This window comes from Folsomia candida, unplaced genomic scaffold, assembly GCF_002217175.1.
Source record: "Folsomia candida strain VU population unplaced genomic scaffold, ASM221717v1 Fcan01_Sc031, whole genome shotgun sequence".
In the NCBI taxonomy this organism is placed as follows: Eukaryota; Metazoa; Arthropoda; class Collembola; order Entomobryomorpha; family Isotomidae; genus Folsomia; species Folsomia candida.
In genome coordinates, this window is record NW_019091223.1 from 936,558 (window position 1) to 960,418 (window position 23,861).

Consider the following 23,861-nt stretch of genomic DNA (forward strand, 5'->3'; position numbering starts at 1 on the left):
CTGGGGAAATTTTGCTGGGAATAAAGAATGCTAGAAATTGTTTTTAGAAGTCTATTACGTAACGCCATCCTCTTCAAACAGCGATCAACCCTGTACACGACTTATTATTTGGAATGGGACACTAAACATGCTCGTGCTACACCACCTAAGAGAAACTGGCACATCCAAGCCTTTCGAGTAGCAAACATTTTTACGGCATTCTTCATACTTCCCGCCTTGTGGGTCAGATGTTACCACTTGTCTACGTCACGCGGAGGAAGGTGGTATAAGTCAACGCTTTGTCTGACATACATTGTCAGCTTCATCCTTCCGTGCTACCTTTGTTTCGCCAGGTTTATCATGGGACCATCTGGCCCTCAGAAGTACATCAATTGCTTCGAAGTTCTTCTAAATCTCGAGAGAACGTTGGAAGGTGGGTGAAAAGTAATGCCATTGGTCGTAAATACATGTAATTCGTGAGGAATTTCTCCACTAAGAGATTTCTCAATGCTCAGCTATCACGGAGGTATTTTTATGATAAAGTAGGCTGACGATCTAATTTTAAATATAAAGGGTGTAAATTTAATCCGGTAACATTTTTTACTGCAAAGAAAATGTCTTTTTTTCGAAACTGCAGATATTAGAAAAACCAATTTTCCTCAGAAGTTACCTTATTATTTAGTCTTTTCACCACGTGCTTGGATTATGCCCTGAAGGTCATGCTTCATGCACTGGGCAAGATGATTTTCGTGCTCAAAACCCACTAGGTACCATAACTTCATAACCCTATTTTCAGGACCCCTATCAACGATTGGCTTAATTTCTTTGCTGTTCTGTATGTTCAATTTTGTCAGTGTAATTTAGGATACAACTCAATTTGCGAGTCATTGGTGCATTTGATATGGCGACAAAATTCTTTAAGCAGTCAAATTCCCATTTTTTCATAGCGTTTATGTCAATGCACCATGGTCATCACTATTTTCAGGGGACAGATGATTTTAATTGGTTAGATTATAAGTTCGGTCAACATCATAATGCTTATCCGACTGTAGTTTTTACCACAATGAGTTATTTGTGAACGATTTTAATTTAATCCGTTTTACGTTTTTCTGCTCCATTCCACTATTTGGACAAAAACTTCAGAAAAAAAAGTTAACTCAGGAAATTTGAGTATAGTAATTGATTTTCTGGTAGTGGGACCGTTTTGGATTGTTCGGGTCATTTTTCATCCGTGAAAAAAAATTTTCCCGCATTTCTACGAACTTTTTCCGGCACATCCGAATTTTGGATGATTTTCATTATTAGTTGGAATTTGCCGCTTCTAAGACCTTCATATCAATTTTACGGTGTTTTTTTTATTAACATATATGTTCATTCCACCTATGGTAAAAGTTTCAAAGAAAAATATTAGCGGGATCAATAATTATGACTGATTTTGTCTCAAGCGGGGATTTAAAAATCCATGTTACCGGATTAAATTTACACCCTTTATATCAAATTTAATAATTTTCCAAAAGCCTTTCGCTAACAGATGGTTTAAGATGTCAACTTCATTGTAGACCTGCATTGTGCGCATTATTAAAGGTTCTTTAATCATGCTTAACAAAAAAACTTTTGTAGTGAATTTGTAAAAATCACAGCATTGTAAGAAAATGTATTCACGACTTTTTGAGATGATAATTATGAAAAATTTGACACCAAACATTTTGAGATTGAACTTATTGAAAATTTGATTACACGTTCGACTTTAATAATTACCTTGTTGTTTTAGACATGATTCCTCGGTCTGACTACAAACGAGGGGACGATGTTGACTCTGCTGTCCGACAAATGACTCGCTACCCCCTCGTACTTTTTGGCATATTGGACTCCATTTTACCAATTTCGATCGCCTTTTTCTGTTTCTTTCGATGGAATCCGCTATACACGATGTTTCTCGCTATCCACAATTTCGAACTATACTCTCCCATCGTTCCCATTTCAATTCAAATATCTCTCGGTATCCTGGGCACCATTGGCGTTACCATGATGCTTGCCACAATTGGGATTTGTCTTCTCATTGTTAGCTGCAGCATTGCCTCCCTCTACGTGTGGATGCTATTCCTTAATCGTGACAAAAATGATGGAAGAAAAAAATTCAAACTTCGCGGCGGTCTAAGTTTCTATACGGCCATCAAAATGTACAACATGCTTCGCGTCATGACCATAATTGAAGAAGAATTATTTATCGAATTCGTAATGCCGCGCCTTCATCATTTCGTGGCCGTTGTTCTATCAACTTGTGCGCACCTTTTAGTGCTAACGCAGATTCTAAGGAATGGCGGGAAATCGACAATTCTAATTTCTGGTGCCATAGTGATTTGGCTGATGTCCTTAATCATGGAATATTATACGATCTGCGTTGTTGCAAGGATTGGGGAACTTTCTAAAACGTTTTTGATGGGGATGCGCATGGAAAATAGGAGAATCCCGGAACGGCGAAGACAATTGGATTCTATGCTGCCGAATTGCATACGTCTCGAATTTCTGAGTTCAGTCGAAACCATACACAATGGGGTTGGAATGAAATACTTTCTCAACTATTTTGACAGAGTAGCTAATATCACGGTAACTTTATTGTTGGCATATGTACACTAGCGATGCGATATTTTTCCCAATTTGTCACGTGATGTACTTATTTATTTCTAAACTCGTTCTTGGGAGGCTAATTATGTACCAAATATGTGAATATTAAATTCACCACACAAATGTGCGGTGAATAGAGCGCATATAAGACCAAAATTTCGCAAATTTATTAATAAGACTATTTTTTTAATATTCTGTCGGAGTCTCTATGGGACGCTAACGGGTTTTGTTTGGGAAAGCGTTACCAAGATAAGCGAATGGATAATCAGCTTGGGTTAAGTTTAAATGTTGAAGCCTTAATTAAATTTTGCACCATCTGATGTTACTTATAAGCTAGCAACAAGTTTCGCGGGAATGAAATTTTCCAAGTAATTATTACTGTTTAGTTATTGTTAGACTAATCATCATATTTACTTATGCATTATATATCAGGTCGGTTTAGTATTACCTAACAAATTTAGATAAACTTAAATTAAGATTACAATTAAAATATGAATGAGTTTGCATGGAAAAGATGAAATATTGAAACCAAAGTCAATGCATTCTTAGAAATCCAGTATTAAAATGCTAAAAAGCGGGATAAATATGTGTACACATGTACCTATGACTCTACCAAAATGGTAGTGAGTAATGCTGTGAAGTAATAGGTTGATATTAAAGGTATAGCACGTTAGTCCAATTTTTATGGAGCTGTGAAATTTTAATACATACATAAACGTAACAACTTTTATGTTTACTTTTGCAAACATTTAAACATTCAATACACGTTGGTCACCTACATAAACTGCGTACTACGTAACATTAAAAAGTGAACAACTTTTTGAACCGTGGGGTTGTATAAATGAGGTCCGATAGTCCCTATTTTTTCCAATTTGGCAAAAATATAAACGTCATTATTTTGTGTCCAAATTTAATGATGATGAAAAATAATTTAAGGTAATACAAACCGGCGCACTAATTGTTCCCATTTAATTAATGCTCAAAAACGTTGTCCGGTCCTCAATCAGGTCAATAAACAAGTACCTAATTTTTCAATAAGCCACCTCACTGGGGTCACCTTGTCTGTCTAGTCTGTCCTTGGTTCCAAGGAGATTTGAACACAGTGCTTGCCTTGATTAAAACCAGCTGCCAGAAATTATTTTGTTTTCGGCCATAATTTCGTGTAAAAGTGCAAGGAACAAAGACCAATTGGCCGTCCACCCCAATAATTAATAATACGTTAAGGTCAATAGGTAGAAACTGGGTGACGCCTATTTGTTCCATTTTTCGTCTCGCGTTTCTAACAATTCTAAGCAGTCTAGCGGAAGATATGAATAAAACTTGACATAAAACTGCTCTCGTGGGCTCTTAAGAGTTTCAGAACGGTTTGTAAATATGCATATTGCTTAGGCATATATATGTATGTACGCATGAAAGTTTTTCCAATCAACCTAATGATTTTAATTTGGTTACTATTTTAAATTATGACCCATAAAGGTTTTAGTGTATTTCCCATTAATTAGTCAAGGTGCTCTTGGAGTAAAAGCACATCGGTCGTCGCCTAACCGATCTATAGCCAACTTTGACGTCCAATTAGAAACAACGTCAGGAAACCTAAAGAAATTTTCCTAGGAACTGAACAATGTTGGAAATTGTGTTTAAAAGTCTCTTGCGCAACGCCGTCCTTCTTACTCAACGATCAGCCCTTTACACGACGTATTATTTCGAATGGGATTTTAAACTGGCTCGTGTTACACAACCCAAGAAAAGCTGGCATATCCAAGCATTCAGAAAAATAAACGTTTTTGCCGCCGTCTTCATTCTTCCGGCCTTGTTGGCAAGATGCTATCACCTGTCGACGTCACGTGGAGGCAGGTGGTATAAGTCTACGCTTTGTCTGACGTTTATTGTCACCTTCTTCCTTCCCATCTATTTATTCATAGCTAGGGTTCTTATGAGGCCATCCGGCGCACAGAAGTACATCAACTGTTTTGAAGTTCTTCTAAAGCTTGAGAGGACGTTGGAAGGTGGGTGAAAACTATGATGTGAACATTAGTAGGAGAGCTCTTCTTACCTATGAAGCTAATGGTGAGCAGGGCTCTGCTTAAATGTTCACACTATTAAGTCAAGTGGTCATAAATTAAATTAATGAGATTGCCAAAATACATTGTCTTCGAATGTCCAAGTTTGAGGTAGTACTTGAAAGATAAAATTAACTGTAGTTAGTTCCCGATTTATTTAAATCACGGAAGAAATTTTAACAGTTACAGCAATTTTAAAGTTTCTAAACCTTCCCTAATTCATAAATAACTTAAAATTAAATCTAAAAATCAAATCATATTGTAACAATACGAGCTTTTGAATTTTTTAATCCAAAATTTTGAGAAGCCACAACCCTTTAAAAACCTACCATTTTTCGCCAAATACACATAATTCTCAGACAAAATTCAAGAGATTACTTTAACTCAACCTTCTTATTTCAGCCATGACTCCCCTATCCCACCACAAACGAGGGAACGATGTTGACTCTGCCGTCAGACAAGTGACTCGTCATCCGCTCATATTTTTCGCCATATTAAATTTCATTTCACCAATTTTCATCGCCTTTTTCTCCTTCTTTCGATGGAATCCAATATACACCATGTTTCTCGCTATCCACAATTTCGAAATTTACTCTCCCATTGTTCCCATTTCCATACAAATTTCGCTCGGAATCTTCGGCACACTTACCGTTACCCTGATGATAGCCACGATTGGGATTTGCATTCTCATTATTGGCTGCAGCATTGCATCGCTCTACGTTTGGACGCTATTTCTTACTCCTGAGAAAAATAATAGCAGAAATGTCAAACTTCGCGGTGGTCTAAGTTTCCAGACGGCCATCAAAATGTACAACACGCTTCGTGTCATGACCTTAATTGAGAATTAGTTATTTGACGAATTCGTGGCACCGCGACTTCATCATTTCGCTACGGTAGTTCTATCAACTGGTGCCCATCTCTTAGTGCTTACTCAGATTACAAGGAATGGTGGAAGATCGTTAATTCTAATCTTTGGTGCCATAGTAATTTGGCTTGTTTCTTTGATGATTGAGTTTTATGCGATCTGTGTCGTTGCAAAGATTGGGACACTGTCGAAAACGTTTTTGACAGGGTTGCGTAAGGAAAATAGGAGGGTAGCGCGACGGCGTAGGATACTGGATTCCATGCTGCCGAATTCGATATGTCTCGAATTTCTGAGATCGGTCCAAACCATACATAATGGAGTTGAAATGAAATACTTTCTCAACTATTTTGACAGAGTAGCTAATATCACGGTAACTTTATTGTTGGCATTTGTACATTAATGATGGGTGATAAATTAACACGTTATTTCTCTGAATTTGTCATATTTATCACATTTCAAAACATATACCCGAGAGATCAATTAGCTACGTCATTTATCATTATCAAATTCACATGATGTACCAACGACTGCCAGTTGAAGACCAAGACACTCATAAAAACTTGTTCACATCATACGTAACCTCGACATTTAGCAGAACTCGCCGAATTTCTTTTGTGGATCTTAAATGTACGATCAAACTGACGTAATTAAATACAATTCTGACTAATGATGGCATGTAGGGGACGTTCATAAATTATGTAAGGCGACGTGGGTTCTCCGATCCAATGATATCGTTCGAATGTTGCACATCTTAAAGGAGGAGTGTGGGAAAAGAAAATCCCGAGTTTCGCGTTTCATATTTTATGAACGTCCCCTTATTGATTACGTTTTAGGATAAGTTAAGTCTGTACTATTGGAATGAAACTTTATTGAACGCCTGAGACGAACTTGTTGACGTTGCCTATTTAATCCACTGCTGCACGAGCTGAATCCATTTGGGAACATCCACAAGTTATGTCGTAAAGAAGGTTTATCTAGGATTAAGGTTAAAATGAGCAAGAGGTGTGGATGAATGGTAAGCAATCAGGCATTTTTTATGATGATGTGATATGTGGACGTTCCCTTATTATTTATTTATAAGTACGTTTGAACCATAAACCTGTTTGTTAAATAATCTTGGAATGTCCAATTTAATAAAGATACAGTTTGCATTCATTTCGAAGCCTAATCTTATTTACATGAGAGTCAATTACTAAACATCTGTCAAGTTAAGGAGTTGAATCTTGTGACAAGGACGCGTTGCTGACCTCGTGCAGAATGACGTACATATTTATGTTCTAATGTATTAAACGAAATCTGTGATGTATGTATCGGTATGCATCTCCGTATCTTTAATTAATCGACCGTAAACTTGAATTAATGCTGATACAAACGTACTTAAATTTAAATGTATTTAGACAAGCTTATGACCAAAGGTCGGCTATGTATTGAGGAAAAGTCGCTGAAACAAATATTAAAATATTTATGGGGAAAGGTGCCAAAGTATTTATGAAATATGTATGTACTTGAGTACAAAAAAACGTTAAGCAAGTCTCTATTTTTTATTTTTTTGGGCCAAGTTGTTCAATGAAAAAAAAGCTCGCTTCAAAACGTTGAAATATTTATGAAGTGCACGTATTTCTTAAACAAAAAAATACTTAGGTGCATTTTTTTTAAATAATACATAACTATACCTGTTCACGTTCATTTAATTACTACGAAATGAAGAATGAATGAGTGAATAATTCATTGAGTGCATGAATAATGAATGAATAATTAAACATTTCAAACTGAATGAATTGGTTTTGTATTTATTCATTTTTTGCCCTATGTTAAATACATTGGACGAATGAATGAATGAATTATTCATTGAATGAATGAATAATGAATGAATAATTCAAATTGATTTTCGCGGTGAATGAATGTTGGATGAAGGAAAAAAAAAATAAACAGGTATGTATGTAACGGCAAAAATTTGTAAATTTGTGCGCAATAAACTAAGAAATATTGATGCAATATATGTATGTATGTAAACATTTTGAATTTTTGTAATCGGTATGAGTTGGGGAACGCATCTGTAAAGTTTGGCCGTTGGTCTTCATCAAGTTAGAAAAATTTACCAGAAATGCATATCCGTGCTCTGATGATGAGAAAATATGTATATCACATTCTACATAATTACATACATCTCATTGTACATTTAAGATTACTTTGAGCACCAGCTTTCTCAGGTTTCTCTGTGATTTTGAACTTAAAAATAAAATGTGGTTGGGAGGAGACCTATTCCACTGGTTTGACTGGGTCGTGGTCGCAGCCACGTTGGGTGCGTCGCTCGCCATCGGAATTTACTACGCCCTCAAGGGCAACAAGTCCAACGAGGATTTACTCGTCGGGGGCAGGAACATGGCCGTCCTGCCGGTCGCAGCGTCCGTCATGGCCACGTACATCTCAGCCATTACCGTCCTGGTGAGGAGATTAATTAACTAATACGTATTAAAACTATAAATACATTCGAAATGTAAAGAAGTAAATTATTCATTCATTATTCCACACATTTCTGAATAATGAATGAATAAACTTTGATAATGTTTCAATGAATGAATATTTCGTAAATTCTTATCCACATACATAATATTCATGATGAAATTAGTGTATTATTCATTTTCGCAATTAATAAATCCGTTTAATAAGGGAAATTTGGCATAAACTGAATAAAACATTTATGTTGAAAAACATTTATTTCCAAATTTTATACACAATTTTATACACAATGAGCATACTCACGTCAACCTTTGCATATCTCGCATGTCTCGCAAATTGAGCATAGCAACATAACTTGCGAAGTTTTGCGAGATATGCAAGATGTCGCAAAAAATTTACTGGGAAACCATGGAATTTTTTTCGCAAATTTATCCAGCAATTGAGCATGTCCTTATTTCGCAAATATATTTCGCAAAATAATTCTGCAAGAGAAATTACAGATATTCATGGAAACAATACCAAAATCGGTGTTTTTCTGTAGATTTGCGAGATAAGAGAGTTTTGCGAAGTCATATTTTGCGAATCCCCTCACGACAGAAATATTTTGATCTTCGCAAGTTTACTAAATGAGTTGCGATGCGAAATAAGAAGTTGTCGTCAGTACGCCCAGTATATTTTATTTTATAATATTGTTATTTTTATTACACATACATTCAATTTTTGTCAAATTAGGGGTATCCTGCAGAAGTGTATTCCTTTGGCGGACAAATTATCATACATAACATCGTGTCTGCAATCGGAGTGGCGTGTAGCGCATTTATTTTCGTCCCATACTTTTACAAAATGAAGCTCACCAGCATAAATGAGGTATTTAGGTACACGTGCTCAAATACACGTGTTAAGATTTTCAAATATTTCCAAGAATGAAGGTAATACAGGAGGAAAAACATCAACTAAATATGTATGTTTTTTCGGGCAGTATTTGGAACACCGTTTCGACTCAACTTTGGTCCGAAAATTGGCCAGCTTCACATTCATCTTGCAACAGATAACCCTCTCGTCGGTTATCTTATACGCACCATCCTTAGCTTTGGAAGCATTTCTCTCATTTCCAGTCTGGCTATCAATTTTGAGCGTCGGCTTGTGCAGCACTATTTACACGTCTGTGGTAAGTAATTAAAAAATCCAATGCACCTTAAAGAGTGTTTTAGCCTTTTTGAAAAGTATGAATGTAAATTCACTCTGAATTCGATATTAAGCAAAATTAACTTCATAAAGGGTAAAATTTACTGTGGATTTTGTTCAATTTACTTAATTTAAAATTAAAAATGTGCATATGTATTCACTTATCGGAAGGGTAACACAAATGTACGTTGGAACCTTATTTGGATATCTTAAATGCGATTAAATTTCACACATTTTTTAGGGTGGCCTGAAAGCCGTCGTGTTTACAGATCTGTTCCAATCTGTCATGATGGTGGTGGGAATGGTGGCCATCGTGATAAAGGGATTTTCCTCCGTTGGCGGCGTTGGGGAAGCCTTCCGACGTGCAAATAATGGCGGAAGACTCAACTTTATTGAGTAAGATATGTAAATGAAAAGATTTATTTCTCAGTGAATAATTTAGCGTTGTAGTGAAAACTAACTTAAATCGCAATCTACCCAGCACAACTTTTGATCCATTTATGCGGCACAATATCTGGAATTTTCTATTGGGGTCGACATTTTATGCAGTCCTACAACCAGCCGTACAGCAGCTGCAAGTCCAACGTTATTGCAGCATGCCTACCCTTGCAAAGGCAAAAAGGTATTACTTCAAACTCTAAAAAATAATGTTACCCTTTAGAAAAGTAAATGCAATCTGAATGCTAGAATAAGGAACTTATAGTCAATCCACGGCAAGTTGAACCCGGAGATATGGAAGACTAAATCCCGGCCCATGCTTATTCACGTTGAACGGAATTTAGTCTCCCATATCTCCGGGTTCAACTTGCCGTGGACAGATAGTAACTAAATATCTAGGGTAAACTTTACACCTTATCAAGTTTATGACTTGCATGACTTCATGATTTGCATACCTCATTTAAAATTTATTTAAAGTGTATTTAAGTTTCAAAAGCGTAACATTTTTTTAAGAGTGTACATTTTTCGACAATATTTAAATTATTATGAATTAATCAATGAATACTTATTCTTTAAGCGTAATCCTGTGCAGCGTCCCTTTCAAGTTGCTCACCATTGGTCTCTGTTTACTATCTGGGATTTCAATTTTTGCCATGTACGACGGCTGTGATCCCTTCAAGCTCAACAAGATTAAGAAAGTTGATCAGATCGTGCCCTACTTTGTGGTCGAAGAGATGGCCTCGATCCCGGGAATGTTGGGTCTTTTCACGGCCTGCATACTTAGCGCGGTTTTGTCCTCGGTCTCATCCGCGCTCAATTCTCTGGCTGCCGTCACGTGGGAAGACTTCCTTAAGGGGAGAAAGCTCTTTGCGGAAATGACACCAACTTCACAAGCAAATACGACACGAGTCATTGGTAAACTGAAAGATTAAAAATTTTCATTCAGAATTCAGTCCTCCAGATTTCTGAGTGAAGATTTTCATTCACATTCATTCATTTTCTTTCAAACTCAATTCATTTCACTTCATCTGGCTTCATTTCTTACTTTGCCCCATGTATTAAGCATAGGGTGAAAAATTAAAGGAGTGAAGAATCCTTTCATTCACATTCATTCATCTGAAATGACGGAATCATTTTCATTCAAATGACAATAATTTTTTTCATTCACTCATAATCAGTCAAATGAATGAAAGTGAAAAGGTATGTATGTATGCAATGCATGGATATCTTTTGTTAATTTTTTTAAGCGTCAGAATTTATTTTTTACGGTGCAATTTTTTTAGGATTTCTCTACGGCGTTTTGATAATTATGTTGGCATTTCTTGCCCAAAATCTTGGAGCTCTTTACTCCGCCACGTATGCAGCGGTAAGTTAAAATTGTTATTATCTCGATTATTAAACAAGGTGCCCAGCTTATTTTGATTTAACTAATATGAAATTTGCAAACGATTCGATCCCTCTATGTATACTCTTAGAAACTTGGTATTGAAAAAAACCTCTATGAAATTTGTACACGATTCCACCATTGTGGGATCGTACCATTGTGGGATCGTATCAACTAAATTTGTGATCTGTTGATTGATCCTAATTTCGTCAAAATTTGAGACCATTGGCTGGTCGATCTCCATTGTCAGTTTAATTTTATAAAACAAATTTTAACCAGTTTGGTGCAACTGCGGGGGCGATCTATGGCGTCTTTATTGTAGGGATGGTCTTTCCTAAAGCAAATGCTAAGGTAAATAATCTATCTACATTTCCACCATATTTATTTATTTATGAATTATGTAAATATGGGTATTTGTAGGGTGCAACAATTGGGTTAGTAATCGGACTGGGATCCATGATGTTGCTTAGTTTAACGGCCTTCGCAAAAAAGAAGACGCTGCCACACTTACCGACCTCAATTGATCAGTGTCCCCAAGGAAATATTACAATGATCAAGTCCAGAACAGAACCAATAGAAGAAATGGACAGGTAATTATTTATGTTACACTCCAAGAAACCCGGTAACTGGATTATTACCAGGCGGAGTATCTACATATGTGAATTGGTAATTTATTTATTATTGAGTGTTAGAAAATTAGTTACCAACTGGTAATATTTTCAAATTTCGCGACCAGGGTTATTACCGGTTTGGTAACAAATTGTTTACCACTCAATAATAAATTAATTTCCATGCAGTAGAGTCACATAGAGTTCGATCAGGAAAGAAAGAAACCTTTGAAAAATATATTTATTTGTATGAAAGAAAAATTGTCACTGGGTTGGAACTCAATTGTTTTGTAGTCCAACCGATTGACTACCAAAATCAGAAAACCGGAAGTTGATATCTCGACTGGTTCAAAAATGAGGATAAAAAATCGAGAACAACTCGAAAAAAAGATTTGCCACTACTACGAAAACGTGTGCGGGCGCGTTCGGAAAATGGTTTATTGCCACTTCAAAAATGAAAAAATTATATAACGACAATTTTCAGAGTTTTAGACATGTATTTGGAGAAAGGGAATGCTGAAATCAAAAAATCAAAAAATCGTCCTGCTCGTGTAGCGACCCCCAAATTGATATGCAGACTTCAGCAGGAATACCAAAATAAACTTTGGATATCAGATGGTAATTTGGGCTACAAATTGAAAATAGCAAAATTAAGTTTACATGACATTAAACCTACGAAGTTGGGGGTCAAATCCTATAAGGCGACCCCTGCACCAAAGTACAACCAAGGTCAGCAAAAATGAGCAAAGCCCAACTCTCGGCAGATTGCTGAAAAAGGAGTGAAGCAAAAAATGCCCGTGATTCTGGTCGTGGATGATGAGACCAAGTGCTCGATTGATCCAGATCAAGTCCCTGGGAGGAAGTACTACTCATGTACTAATAAGAAAACGTTTAAAGATTCCTTCAAATACACGCCGAAGTCAGAATTCCCCACAAAGCGCATAATCGGGCAAGCATTGGACTCATTGGGGGACGTCTCAAAGCCGTTCGTGACCACAGCCACCATGTCCTCGGAGAGATATTTGAACGATTGTGTAAATAAGATCTTGATACCCTTTATCAATAATCGTAATGTACTTTTCTGACCGGACACAGCAACATGTCATTATTCAAAAGTTGTTCTGGACTACCCGCGGTCGAAAAAATCGATTTTGTTGCAAAAAAGGAATATGCTCCCTACGTCTTTCGGGCAAGACCAATTCAACGATTTTGGGCATTATGCAAGAGAGAATATAGTCGTCGATCAAAACCAGCCAAAAACTTGGGAGGATTCCGTCAGATTTTGTCACGCACCTCAAAAGAGGTGGCGAGAAAGAGTGGCAAAGCACTTATGGGGACCGCGAGACAATAAATTCACCAGATAGGAAGGATGGGGGTGTATGGACCGTATGAAGCAAGAAATGGAACGGTCGATACCATGTTTATAATCCCTGAAAATTTCATTGGAATTAATTAGGTTTTTCGGATTTTACAGGCATTTTTCAAAAGTTTCTTTCTTTCCTGATCGCGCTCTATGTAGATACTCCGCCTGGCAATACCTTAGTTACCGGGTTTCTTAGAGCGTACTTTTTTCTTTGTGGGTATTCAGTATTTGTTGAGATTCATGTAAAATTAACTCAGTTTCATAAGTTTGTACGTGACCAGACCCTTCTTACCTTCGGTTTAATTTTATCATTCTTAGTATCGACTTATCTATTTCTGACTAAATATTATTTTAATCTTTTCCTTTTAAGTTCAAAACTAACCTTTTGTATGCATTAATTAACACAGCGAGTCAATGTCAAGTATGTACATGCCTTAAGGGTCATTATTCAATTTTATTTATGTGATACCTCCCTAATTAGTGGGAGTTTCTTCCATTCTCTACATTTTGGTACATTTTGTCAATTTTGTAATAATAATCATGCAGTGTAACTCAAGTACTCACTTAAATCAGACATAAAATTGTGGTACAGCTAAATATTTCCAAGTCTCACTCTGCCTCATTGTCACACACACTTACGCCCACAATTATCCATCGTCTTCAAGTCACATAAAAGCACAAGTCCATACCATCACGACTTTAAAAACTAAACTCACACAAACCCTTTAAAAATTGGAAACAACATCCCCAACAGTATTGTTCACATACGAAGTGTAACTTTGAAAAACAAAATGAGGATACACAAATTTGCAAATGATGCAACGAACATTTTTTTGAGAACAGAATTTTTTTGGCAAACGTTCCTATTTAACAATGCGTACTGATGATGAATGTCCTCATTGAAAAGAGATGGGTGTAATCCAAGCGTTGTTATTACGAATGATTTACATATTTCCAAACGTATTTATGTATTTAGCTGGGCAGAAAAAATATTCCAACTTTCATATCTTCTCTACTCTCTCGTGGCTGCGATAATAACGGTGACTATGGGACTACTATTCTCAGGTGCGTTTTAATGATATAAAAATAATACATACCTTAATATCCATTTTACACATCTAAATATGTACATATAAATATTTAGTATGATATAATACAGACTTCGGATATGAATGACCGATAAAACCTCAAAATATGAATGAAGAATGACCGTAAAAATCCCAAAAATATGACCACAAAAATGACTTTATTTTTTAATTTTGTGGCTTAATTTTTTGATATATTTTCCTGTAATGCTCAATTAAACAAGTTCTGGGGTGATTTAATTAATTCCCAATGAATTAAATTACCTTCGGCGAAAGTGAAAGTAAATTTCTGAAAGTTTCTCACAATGAATCATTGTGAGAAAACAGAATTTTTTTTCATTTTCTGTCGATTTGATTGCCAAATCTTAGAATTTGGCCAAAAATGATAAAATGAATGAAAAGAGCCCGAAATATGATCGGGAATATGAATATATCCCAAAACCCGAATATATGACAAATATGAGAAAATATGCTTTAACCTACGTGACCTACTAGTGACTATAAACATTCTCAGAAAGTTTGGCCACTGTAGGTCAATAAATGGAAAAAGTCATTTTTCATTCATATCCGACGTATGGATATAAATAATAATTTCAATCAAATTTGTCACAGTGGGATCCAGCTCCAAAGGGGTTTGCACGGATGTGAAATATCTACACCCAGCAGTACGAAAATTTGTGAGGATTAATAACCCAAGAAACAATTCAAGTGGCGACAAAATATAATAAATTGTACGCTATGTATCAGTGTTTCCTTTTGTGCTCACGAAATTATTTGTATGCATGGCATAATGCACAAAAATGCATAAAAACACATAATAATAAATAAAATGCAATTTATGCAGGAAATTTCATATTTTCAAGAAATATTATATTTTTGCTCCCCTAAAATTGAGGTATGATTCAGTATCGGAACATCTACAGTATGTAACAAAAGTGTAGCTACGATGACAAAATTTTTATCTGGACATGTTGCCGTAACGTTGCAACTTTGAGAATCCTTACAATAATGTCAAAACTATCTGCCGACAATTTCCTCATCGCCGATTTTTAATTTCGCAGATAGGTCAAAGGTCAGGATTATTTTGCTAAAAAAATTAAGGCTTCGAAAAAAAAACTTCGTGGATAATTTTTTGTGAACTTGTGGCATGCGTTTTGAAGAATAATTAGCTTCGGTTGGACCGTGTACGATTTTACTGACGCCCACAGGAATTTTTCGCCAAAAATAAACAGGTTTGAGATCTAAAATCGGCACCGAGGCGAAAATTCGAAAACTGAAATATACATACGTTAAAATATCAAGACTGTCTATATATATTCATTTTTGGAGAGTAACTAATTTGACGATAACCTTATTGCTGGCATTTTAGCCCAACGACCGGATTGATTTATTGCAATTATTATTAAATGTTAGTTTATAGCTCAAATTTTTTGCACTAAATGGTATATCATTTTTAAGCCCACAGAAACAAATTATGAGATTTTCAGTCCTGCATAAATATTTGTCTGAGTAGCTAAATTAATATTGAAATTTCAAAGTAGGCAAGTTATGTTTAAGAAACAATAATTTCTCCGCATTTTCTGGACTTAATTTTGTCCGGAGATTGTCGTAAATTTCTCCTGCTTCGGAAAAAAGGCGCTCACTATATACGCTTGTTGCTGGAGCTGACAAGAATCTCCTGGCGTATTTTTGGAGTAAAGGAAGTCTCGATGAATTTTCGTTCCACCACTTCCGAGGATTACAATTTTGCTCTTCGGTTCCAGGTCTGTATGTCAAGGTTGGGATACTAATATAAAAATTTATCTCGGTCTCCAACATGAGTTTCAATTTGTCGGTATCCTTGTCATCGGCACGAGTCATCGAAGGCTGTGAAGGGTTATTAGCCTCCATTTCTTCATCCAAGCAATTCCAATATGACACGTGAACTTAATCTGCAATATTGAGTGGTCCCTGATAATCTGGCGTGCTCTTTGTTTGTGGATTCCGTTGTGTTTCCATATGGGGCTCACCAAGTTCGGTATCCACTACGAACTTCGTAAATTTTGACTTCATAATATCATGGCTGGTGACATCAAACATCTTAATTTTAAATCGGGGATCAAGAAAAGTAGCAAATGCATATACATCTAATTCTTGCAAATCCATGAATCGAATTTTCAAATTTTTAAGGAGCTCAGCTTTGAATGTTTTTAGTCCTAAATCCATTTGGTTTTGCTTTCCATAATATCTCAACAGAGTCTTCACATTGGGGATCACCTAAGTTTGGTTTGTAAAAACACTCTTATTTTGGCTCTTAAGCTATGTATTCACCTAATGTTTTTCGGGTGAAACAAATATTTCGGGCGAAAACAAAAAAAATGCCTCGATTTCAACCGACATTCCCCTCGAAAATTATTTGGCTCGATTAAAATGTGGTTAATTTCTTTCGGTCAGATGAATCGAAAAATTTTTACGGTGAAATTTGAAACATCAATTTAAAATTTTGTAATTATTTATTTCGTAGATTCCGATTTGCATTTTATAATTTCTCTTAGCTCCTACCAGTTGTACAAAATTTTAAAGCTTAATTGGATATTTAATTGATTTTAAAATGAAAACTTGAAATTTGTAATTGGTTTTATTTTAATAAAGTTTTGGAAGTGAATATCCCGGGTTTTTTAGAGAAAAAGTTTGGAAATATTTCGGTTTTCGCCCCAATTTCAATTTCTCACCAAAGTATTCGATTGTAAATATTTTGTCTGGATTATTTTCCCCGAAAAAAATAGGTGAATACTATGTTATTTAGGAGGAGAGTACGCCAACCTGATAATGACAGATCTTGATGTCCTTTGGATATATGGTAGTACCCCCTCTGAAAGTAAAAAGTGTGAAGCGGTTTGATGCCATGGCCCAATTTACGCCCGTCACACCCCTTTGAAGGCGCGCCCGATGCCAAACTAGCTGCACTAAAAAATTCGCCAAAAATCCAATTTTGTTCGGATTTTCATAATAGTTACATATTTATGATCCCAAATAGTTGCTTTATCATATTCAGTTGCAAAATTAACTTTTCAGAAATTTTCAATATTTTCGAATATTTCCTGAAAAGGGCATGGCTTGAAAAAATTCAAAATTCCAAAAAAGTTCAGATTGATGTCAGATATGATAAAGCAACTATTTGGGATCATAAATATGTAACTATTATGAAAATCCGAACAAAATTGGATTTTTGGCGAATTTTTTAGTGCAGCTAGTTTGGCATCGGGCGCGCCTTCAAAGGGGTGTGACGGGCGTAAATTTGGCCATGGCATCAAACCGCTTCACACTTTTTACTTTCAGAGGGGGTACTACCATATATCCAAAGGACATCAAGATCTGTCATTATCAGGTTGGCGTACTCTCCTCCTTAGTTTAAGTAGCTTTTTAATTACCTCTGATATGATGCAATCCGAGGAACTAATAACCTTTGTTACTTCTTCAAGCGGTTTCAATAACGCAATGATTCCTGGCAAGAGATTCCACTCATGGCTACTGAGGAGGAGAGCTTCACCACCTGCCCCTCTCAGATCTTAATGTGCTTTGCATATGTGGTAGGGTCCCATGAGTGTACTATAACCCTGAAGTGGTTTGACTCCATGGCCACATTTACGCCCGCCACACCCACTCAAAAGGATGAAAACCACAAAAGTTACCAACTTCAAAAATCCACCAAAAATCCAATTTTGCTCGGATTTTGATAAAATTTACATTTTTGTAATCCCAGATACTTGTTTGATCATATCCAGTAGCAATCTCAACTTTTTTGAAATTTTCGAAATTTTCGAGCATTTTCGGGCTGATGAGTTATTCGAAAAAATTCAAAATTTCAAAAAAGTTGAGATATCTATTGGATATTATCACACATGTATCTGGGATCACAAAAAGGTAAATTTTACCAAAATCCGAGCAAAATCGGATTTTTGGCGAGGGTTTGAACAAGTGAAAACCGGGCTTTTTTCGTGTTTTTGTCGCCTTTGAGTGGGTGTGGCGGGCGTAACTGTGGCCATGGAGTCAAACCACTTCAGGGTTTTAGTACACTCATGGGACACTACCACATATCCAAAGCACATCAAGATCTGAGAGGGGCAGGTGGTGAAGCTCCCCTCCTGAGATTTGCGAATTTTATTTCCGTAGAGAGAGCCCCAATGAACTGTTTGAGTTCATTCATCCTTTCTAACATGTAAAATGTGGAGTTCCATCTCGTCGCTATATCCTGCAGTAATTTTTTAGGGATCAGTCCTGCTTCGTTCTGTTTATCCTTCAAAAGTTCACAATTTTTTGGCGATTGGTTGAATTTTGAAACGATATTTTTTGCTCTTGAAATGAGATCGTTGACAGTTTTCTGAGCCCGAATTGAGTCCTGATACGCAAGCTGAATTTTGTGAGAAAAGCATGGCACCAGAGCGAGATCTGCATTGTTTATCCCCTTGACAATATTTGCTGCACTATCCCTAAATTTAATATACAAAAATTAAAATCATATTTCAGGCTAAAGAGAGAACAATGCAAAATTATTTAATTTTGGAACCTACGCGACCAGGAGATGAACGCGAGATTTTTCAATATTCCACTCAGACAAGATCTCATTTAAAATTCCTTCGATAGTACTGCCCGTATGACTGCCCGGAAAATATTTGCAATTCAGGACGACATGGTGGTTTGAAAAACTTTCCGAATTCAAGTGAGCGGTAAAACTGATGAAACTGAAATTGTTACATGAACTAGTCCAAATATCTGTTGTAAAGGAAATCCAAGGTTCCTGATCAACCGCTTCTTGAATTTTTTGTCTGGAGCGTGCATATATATCTGGTACGATTTTCGTGTTCATGAACGTCCGACCTGGAACCTTTAAGATTTAAATAGAAATGCATATTTAATTCTGCTATTATATACATACTTTCATAATTTTAGGAAATTTGCGTATGAGTCGGACCTTATAGCGTGGCTGAATTATTGATGAAAAATTGTTGAAGCCAATTTTATCCATAATATTAAATGGCAAAACGTCAACAGCAATCATCTCTCCGATGGCATAATGAATTTTGACTGCCCGAGGGTCCATGATATCCCACAGTTTTGTGGCTTGCAAACTTTCCTCAATAGTTTGTTGCGTCATTTTTGGTCTTTTAGCAGCGGAAGTAAATGCGACGTCCATTTCTTTCTCTTCAAATTCCACGTCGTCTTTTGGAAATGCAAGTTTGAACTCTTTTTTATGTCTTGCGTCAAGATGCCTTTTCATTGAGGACGTACTTCTCCTATCTTCAGTTCCGCATGAAATTGGGGAGCTGCATAGATTGCATTTGGCCTTGTTTTTATCTTCCTCATCTTCTTTGAACCACATCCAAACTCCGCTGCGTTTTGCGTTAGAAACGCCAGCTAATTCAGAAATTAAAATCGTATAAAAATAGCAATCTACAAATTAAAGGACCCATTTTATGCTAGTAAAATTTAACCCTGTCGCAGAAGTACAGCTGAGCTACGTGATACAGCATTTTCTGATTCAGTTGAATTCCCATTCGATGATGATGCCATGTTCGCTGTATTTTAAAGTAAATAATAAATGCTCAAATAATAGTGAAATATTTTAGATTAAATATTACATATATTTATGTATGATGTTTAGTAAACATTGTTTATTAAAAAATTACCTCAGTTATAGATTAAAAATTGCGAGGAAATCAGAAAAATTAAAAATCAGAAATACATGTGATGACTGGTATAAATTAAATGGATATTTTCCTGGTAAGCGCGATATACGGGGCAAAATAAGTAAACCCTTGTAAAATCAAAAGTAGCCTCCTCTGTAACAATGATTTGAACAGCAACTCCCGTGCAAGGCAGTGTAAAAAAGTAAAAATTGAAATACCCGTACCCGTGCGGGTAGTAGTCACTACCCGCACACTAACGGGTACCCGCAATATCGTGCGGGTATGCGGGTAACGGGTACCCGACCCGTTACCCGCGGCAACCCTAATTAGAACATTGGAGCATTAGAACAACTCCTACTTATATCTGGCCATGTATAACCATGTATAACTCCCTACACATTTTTCCTACACGAGGATCAAAAAATAATTGAAAGTAATAACTAAACCGGGGTAATTAAAGAGGTACTTAATGGCCCGAGTCTGAAACAATTGCTCACCTCTTCAACTGACCCACAAAAAGATGATCGATCAACCAAAAGGTTAATAAGCAAATACTTACATAATTGCTCATTAAGGCCACAACATTCGCCTACGTTGTACATTGGTACCCTAATTCTGTCCTCGATTTCAAGAAAATTTGAATTCAGTTTTTCTCTTGATTAAACCCAGCAGCTAGCAATTGTTTTTCTATGAGGCAAATGTAACTTAATGCAAAAGTGCAGAAAATTACGATCACGTATTTAGTGTACAAAGGATTCCCGGAAATTTGGGTATGGAAATTTGGGTCTCGGAAATTTGGGTATGGAAATTTGGGTATGGAAATTTGGATACATATTCAGAGAAAGTGCCAGAAATCAGATATTGAAAGTCTCGATGAAAGTTGCATAAGGGATTGGGAGCCTTATATATTACTTGCATATATAAATATGTAAATATATTCTTGTAATAAACTTGTACCCATTACATATTTTTGTAAGTTAAATAATAACCTACAAGGTCATAGTTTCGCTTTAATTAGTCAAGGTGCTCTTGGATTGGAATGCTAATAGCACATCCATCGTTGCCTAACAAATTGATTGCAAACCTTCAGTTACATTTGGACAGTTGTGAAATCTTTTTCTCCAGGAATTGAACAATGTTAGAACCTAGGTTTGAAAGTCTCCTTCGCAGCGCCGTCCTTTTTACACAGAGATCAACCCTGTACACGACTTACTATTTGGAATGGGACCCAAAGCTTTCTCGAGTTACACAACCGAAAAGAAATTGGCATAAACAAGCCTTTCGAAAATTGAACGTGTTTGCCGCATTCTTCATACTTCCCGCATTGTGGGTCAGATGTTACCACTTGTCGACGTCACGCGGAGGAAAAAATTATAAGTCAACGCTTTGTCTTACATACTTGGTCAGCTTTATTCTTCCGTGCTACCTCTGCATCGCAAGGGTTCTCATGAGCCCATCTGGCCCGCAGAAGTACCTCAACTACTTTGAAGTCCATCTAAATTTGGAGAGGAAGTTGGAAGGTTGGTAAGAAATAGATAGAAATGGTAAAACGTAGAAATTTAATTAATATGGTATTTCCAAAATACATTATAGTCTTAGTAAAAGGTCGAAGGTTGTCAGCGCCAGATTTTGGTGTCCTCTAGATATTTTGTGAGGCTCAATGAATTTAGTAAAAGTGTAGAAGCCGACTCCATGCGGCCAGTGGTGACCGCAACTCCACCTCAAAGGGGCCAAAACCTCAAGTGCAGATCTTTCCGCGTTTTTTACCCATTTCGTTGGGTGTGGCGTGTGCAAATGTGGCTATGCGGTTAAAACACTTGGTGGTTCCTGTTCACTAATGGGATACTGAAACATATGCAAAGGACATCGAAATTTGAGGGTGGAAATTACTCAGGCTCCACTCAATAGTTAATCTTTGTACATTAATTGATGCTTTGCACATTCATGTATGATTTTTTGAATAGCTAGTCATATTCTTTTGTAAAAATGTGTGATCATTATGTTTGAAATAATTATAAATCTTGAGAAGCTACAGGAGATTTTTAGTCTAGATTTTTTTTATGTCGGGTTATGTTAGAAACTAGACAAACGATTTTGAAAACTATCCCATTACCAACTAAAAAACCCCTTCTTGTTTCAGCCTTGATTCCTCACCCGGACTACAAACGAGGGGACGACCTTGACTCCGCTCTCAGGCAAATGAATCGCTACCCTAATCTATTTTTCGGCATATTAAACTTCCTTGGGCCAATTGTGATCGCCTCTTGTTCTTTCCTTCGCTGGAATCCGCTATACACCATGTTCCTCGCTGTCCACAATTTCGAAATATACCCTCCCATCGTACCAATTTCGATCCAAATTACTCTCGGTATATTCAGCACGCTTGGCGTTACTTCGATGATTGCCACGATTGGGATTTGCGTACTGATTATTGGCTGCAGCATTGTCTCTCTCTACGTGTGGATGATATTTCTTACTCCTGAAAAAAGGGATCGAGGAAATTTCAAACTTCGCGGTGGTCTAGGTTTCCAGGCGGTCATCAAAATGTACAACGTGCTTCGTATCATGACCATAATTGAGGAAGAATTGTTTGTGGAATTTGTAGTACCGCGCCTTGATCATTTCATTGCGGTTGTTCTATCAACTTGCGCCCATCTCGTGGTGCTAAATCAAATTAATGGCGGGAGATCGTTAATTTTCATTTCGGGTGCCATAGGGATTTGGCTATTTTCCTTGATCATTGAATTTTTTGTGATCTATGTTGTTGCAAAAATTGGGGCCCTGTCGAGAACCTTTCTGATGGGGCTGCGCATGCAAAATAGAAGAGTCCCGCAACGGCGTCGGTTATTGGATTCTATGCTACCAAATTCAATATGTCTCGAATATCTAAAATCGGTCCAAACCATACACAATGGAGTTGAAATGAAATACTTTCTCAACTATTTTGATAGAGTAACGAATTTGACGGTAACTTTATTGCTGGCATATGTACACTAACAACTGAACATGAAGCACACCCTAGTTTTTCGTTTGACGAATTTCTTTTAATACCCAAGTCAACATATGTATGGGCTCATTCCATCTGAACCCACATGATCGTCGTCGCACCCATATTTGATGTCTTGTCCACAATAGTATCATAGTTGCATGATATAAAATAAAACGTATCATAAAAATCAAAATTTGAAAATTAATTTTTTTCGCAAAGATATAGCATTTAAAAGAAAATTTGCAAATGCATTGAAAATGCTTTCGTCGGGAAAGTGTTGGTTCAAAGGGGTAGGTTACATTTACAGATTTCATTCATTGATCATTCTTTGCTATGAAAAATTTTTAAAAATTTAAAAATTCAAAAAAATCTGAAATTTGAAATGTATTTAAAAACTCTATTATCGAGAAGACGGACAAGAATCGCTCATTGAGAGATAAGCCAATCGACGCCTTTGGGCCTGAGGAAGCAAAAAAGTTTAAAACCCCACGCGATTTTTGTCCGTCTTGGAGTTTTGTCAATTTTTCGAAAAGGTAAAATTAACATGGACTGCTTGTGTAGACAGTAGTAAATAATTCTGTGTTCCTACGTGGCAGGGAACATTGACAAAGTGTGAGTTGTGTAGTGTTCTCTTGCAAAAGAGAGAAAAATACATGGCCAGGCAACCACCACCAGGGAGCAGGGTTTAGCACCTCTATTTTCTGGTACTCGATCAAACGTGTTGCTTACAAATGGAATGAGCCTATGACATTGTCAGGGGAACAACGATTGGCTATAACGTTTTTTTCACTTAATTACCACATGAACGGACTCAATGACCTTAAATTCTGCGCACACACATATGTATGTATAATAGCCTTACTGTCGAACTGTTATTTTTACTCAATTAAGCATACATACACACTATTGTATTCGCAGAGAATTGAAGTCATGTCCAGACAGTTAGTGGTGTTTTAATAAGTTTTAATGCCTTTTTTATATAGATACTCAGACTTGAACTTGTTTGTTTGCGGTAATTTACTTCTGCATGAATTGGAGAGATTTTGACCACTCTTAAAAATAGCGGAACCGTTTTGAAAGGGTACATAAATTCACCATCAATTTTTAATTAAGTACACTATACTATTTAAGTCCAGACTAATGTTAATGTAGTT

The 23,861-nt window shown here is 36.5% G+C and overlaps 2 protein-coding genes across 3 annotated transcripts; one reads left to right on the forward strand and one right to left on the reverse strand.

Annotated features, from left to right (window-relative positions):
* The first annotated feature begins 7,718 nt into the window (after positions 1-7,718).
* LOC110860360 (sodium-dependent multivitamin transporter) lies at positions 7,719-14,803 on the forward strand. 2 transcript variants are annotated; one of them, XM_022109399.2, is made up of 11 exons: positions 7,719-7,974; positions 8,722-8,856; positions 8,969-9,157; positions 9,416-9,570; positions 9,656-9,796; positions 10,190-10,527; positions 10,896-10,978; positions 11,276-11,347; positions 11,417-11,586; positions 13,944-14,032; positions 14,665-14,803. In XM_022109399.2, the coding sequence occupies exons 1-11, from the start codon at positions 7,771-7,773 to the stop codon at positions 14,775-14,777; spliced, it is 1,689 nt and encodes a 562-aa protein (XP_021965091.2). In that variant the 5' UTR covers positions 7,719-7,770; the 3' UTR covers positions 14,778-14,803. The 2 variants fall into 2 exon arrangements, with proteins under 2 accessions (XP_021965091.2, XP_035716161.1); XM_035860268.1 differs by lacking the exons at positions 13,944-14,032; positions 14,665-14,803 and adding an exon at positions 13,193-13,564.
* A 1,175-nt stretch (positions 14,804-15,978) lies between these two features.
* LOC118439139 (zinc finger BED domain-containing protein 4-like) lies at positions 15,979-19,602 on the reverse strand. Its single transcript, XM_035860189.1, has 5 exons — positions 19,551-19,602; positions 19,004-19,446; positions 18,603-18,916; positions 18,188-18,521; positions 15,979-16,308 (listed from the first exon to the last, which is right to left on the reverse strand). Exons 1-5 carry the CDS (start codon positions 19,600-19,602, stop codon positions 15,979-15,981), a joined length of 1,473 nt encoding a protein of 490 aa, XP_035716082.1.
* Between the last annotated feature and the right edge of the window lie 4,259 nt (positions 19,603-23,861).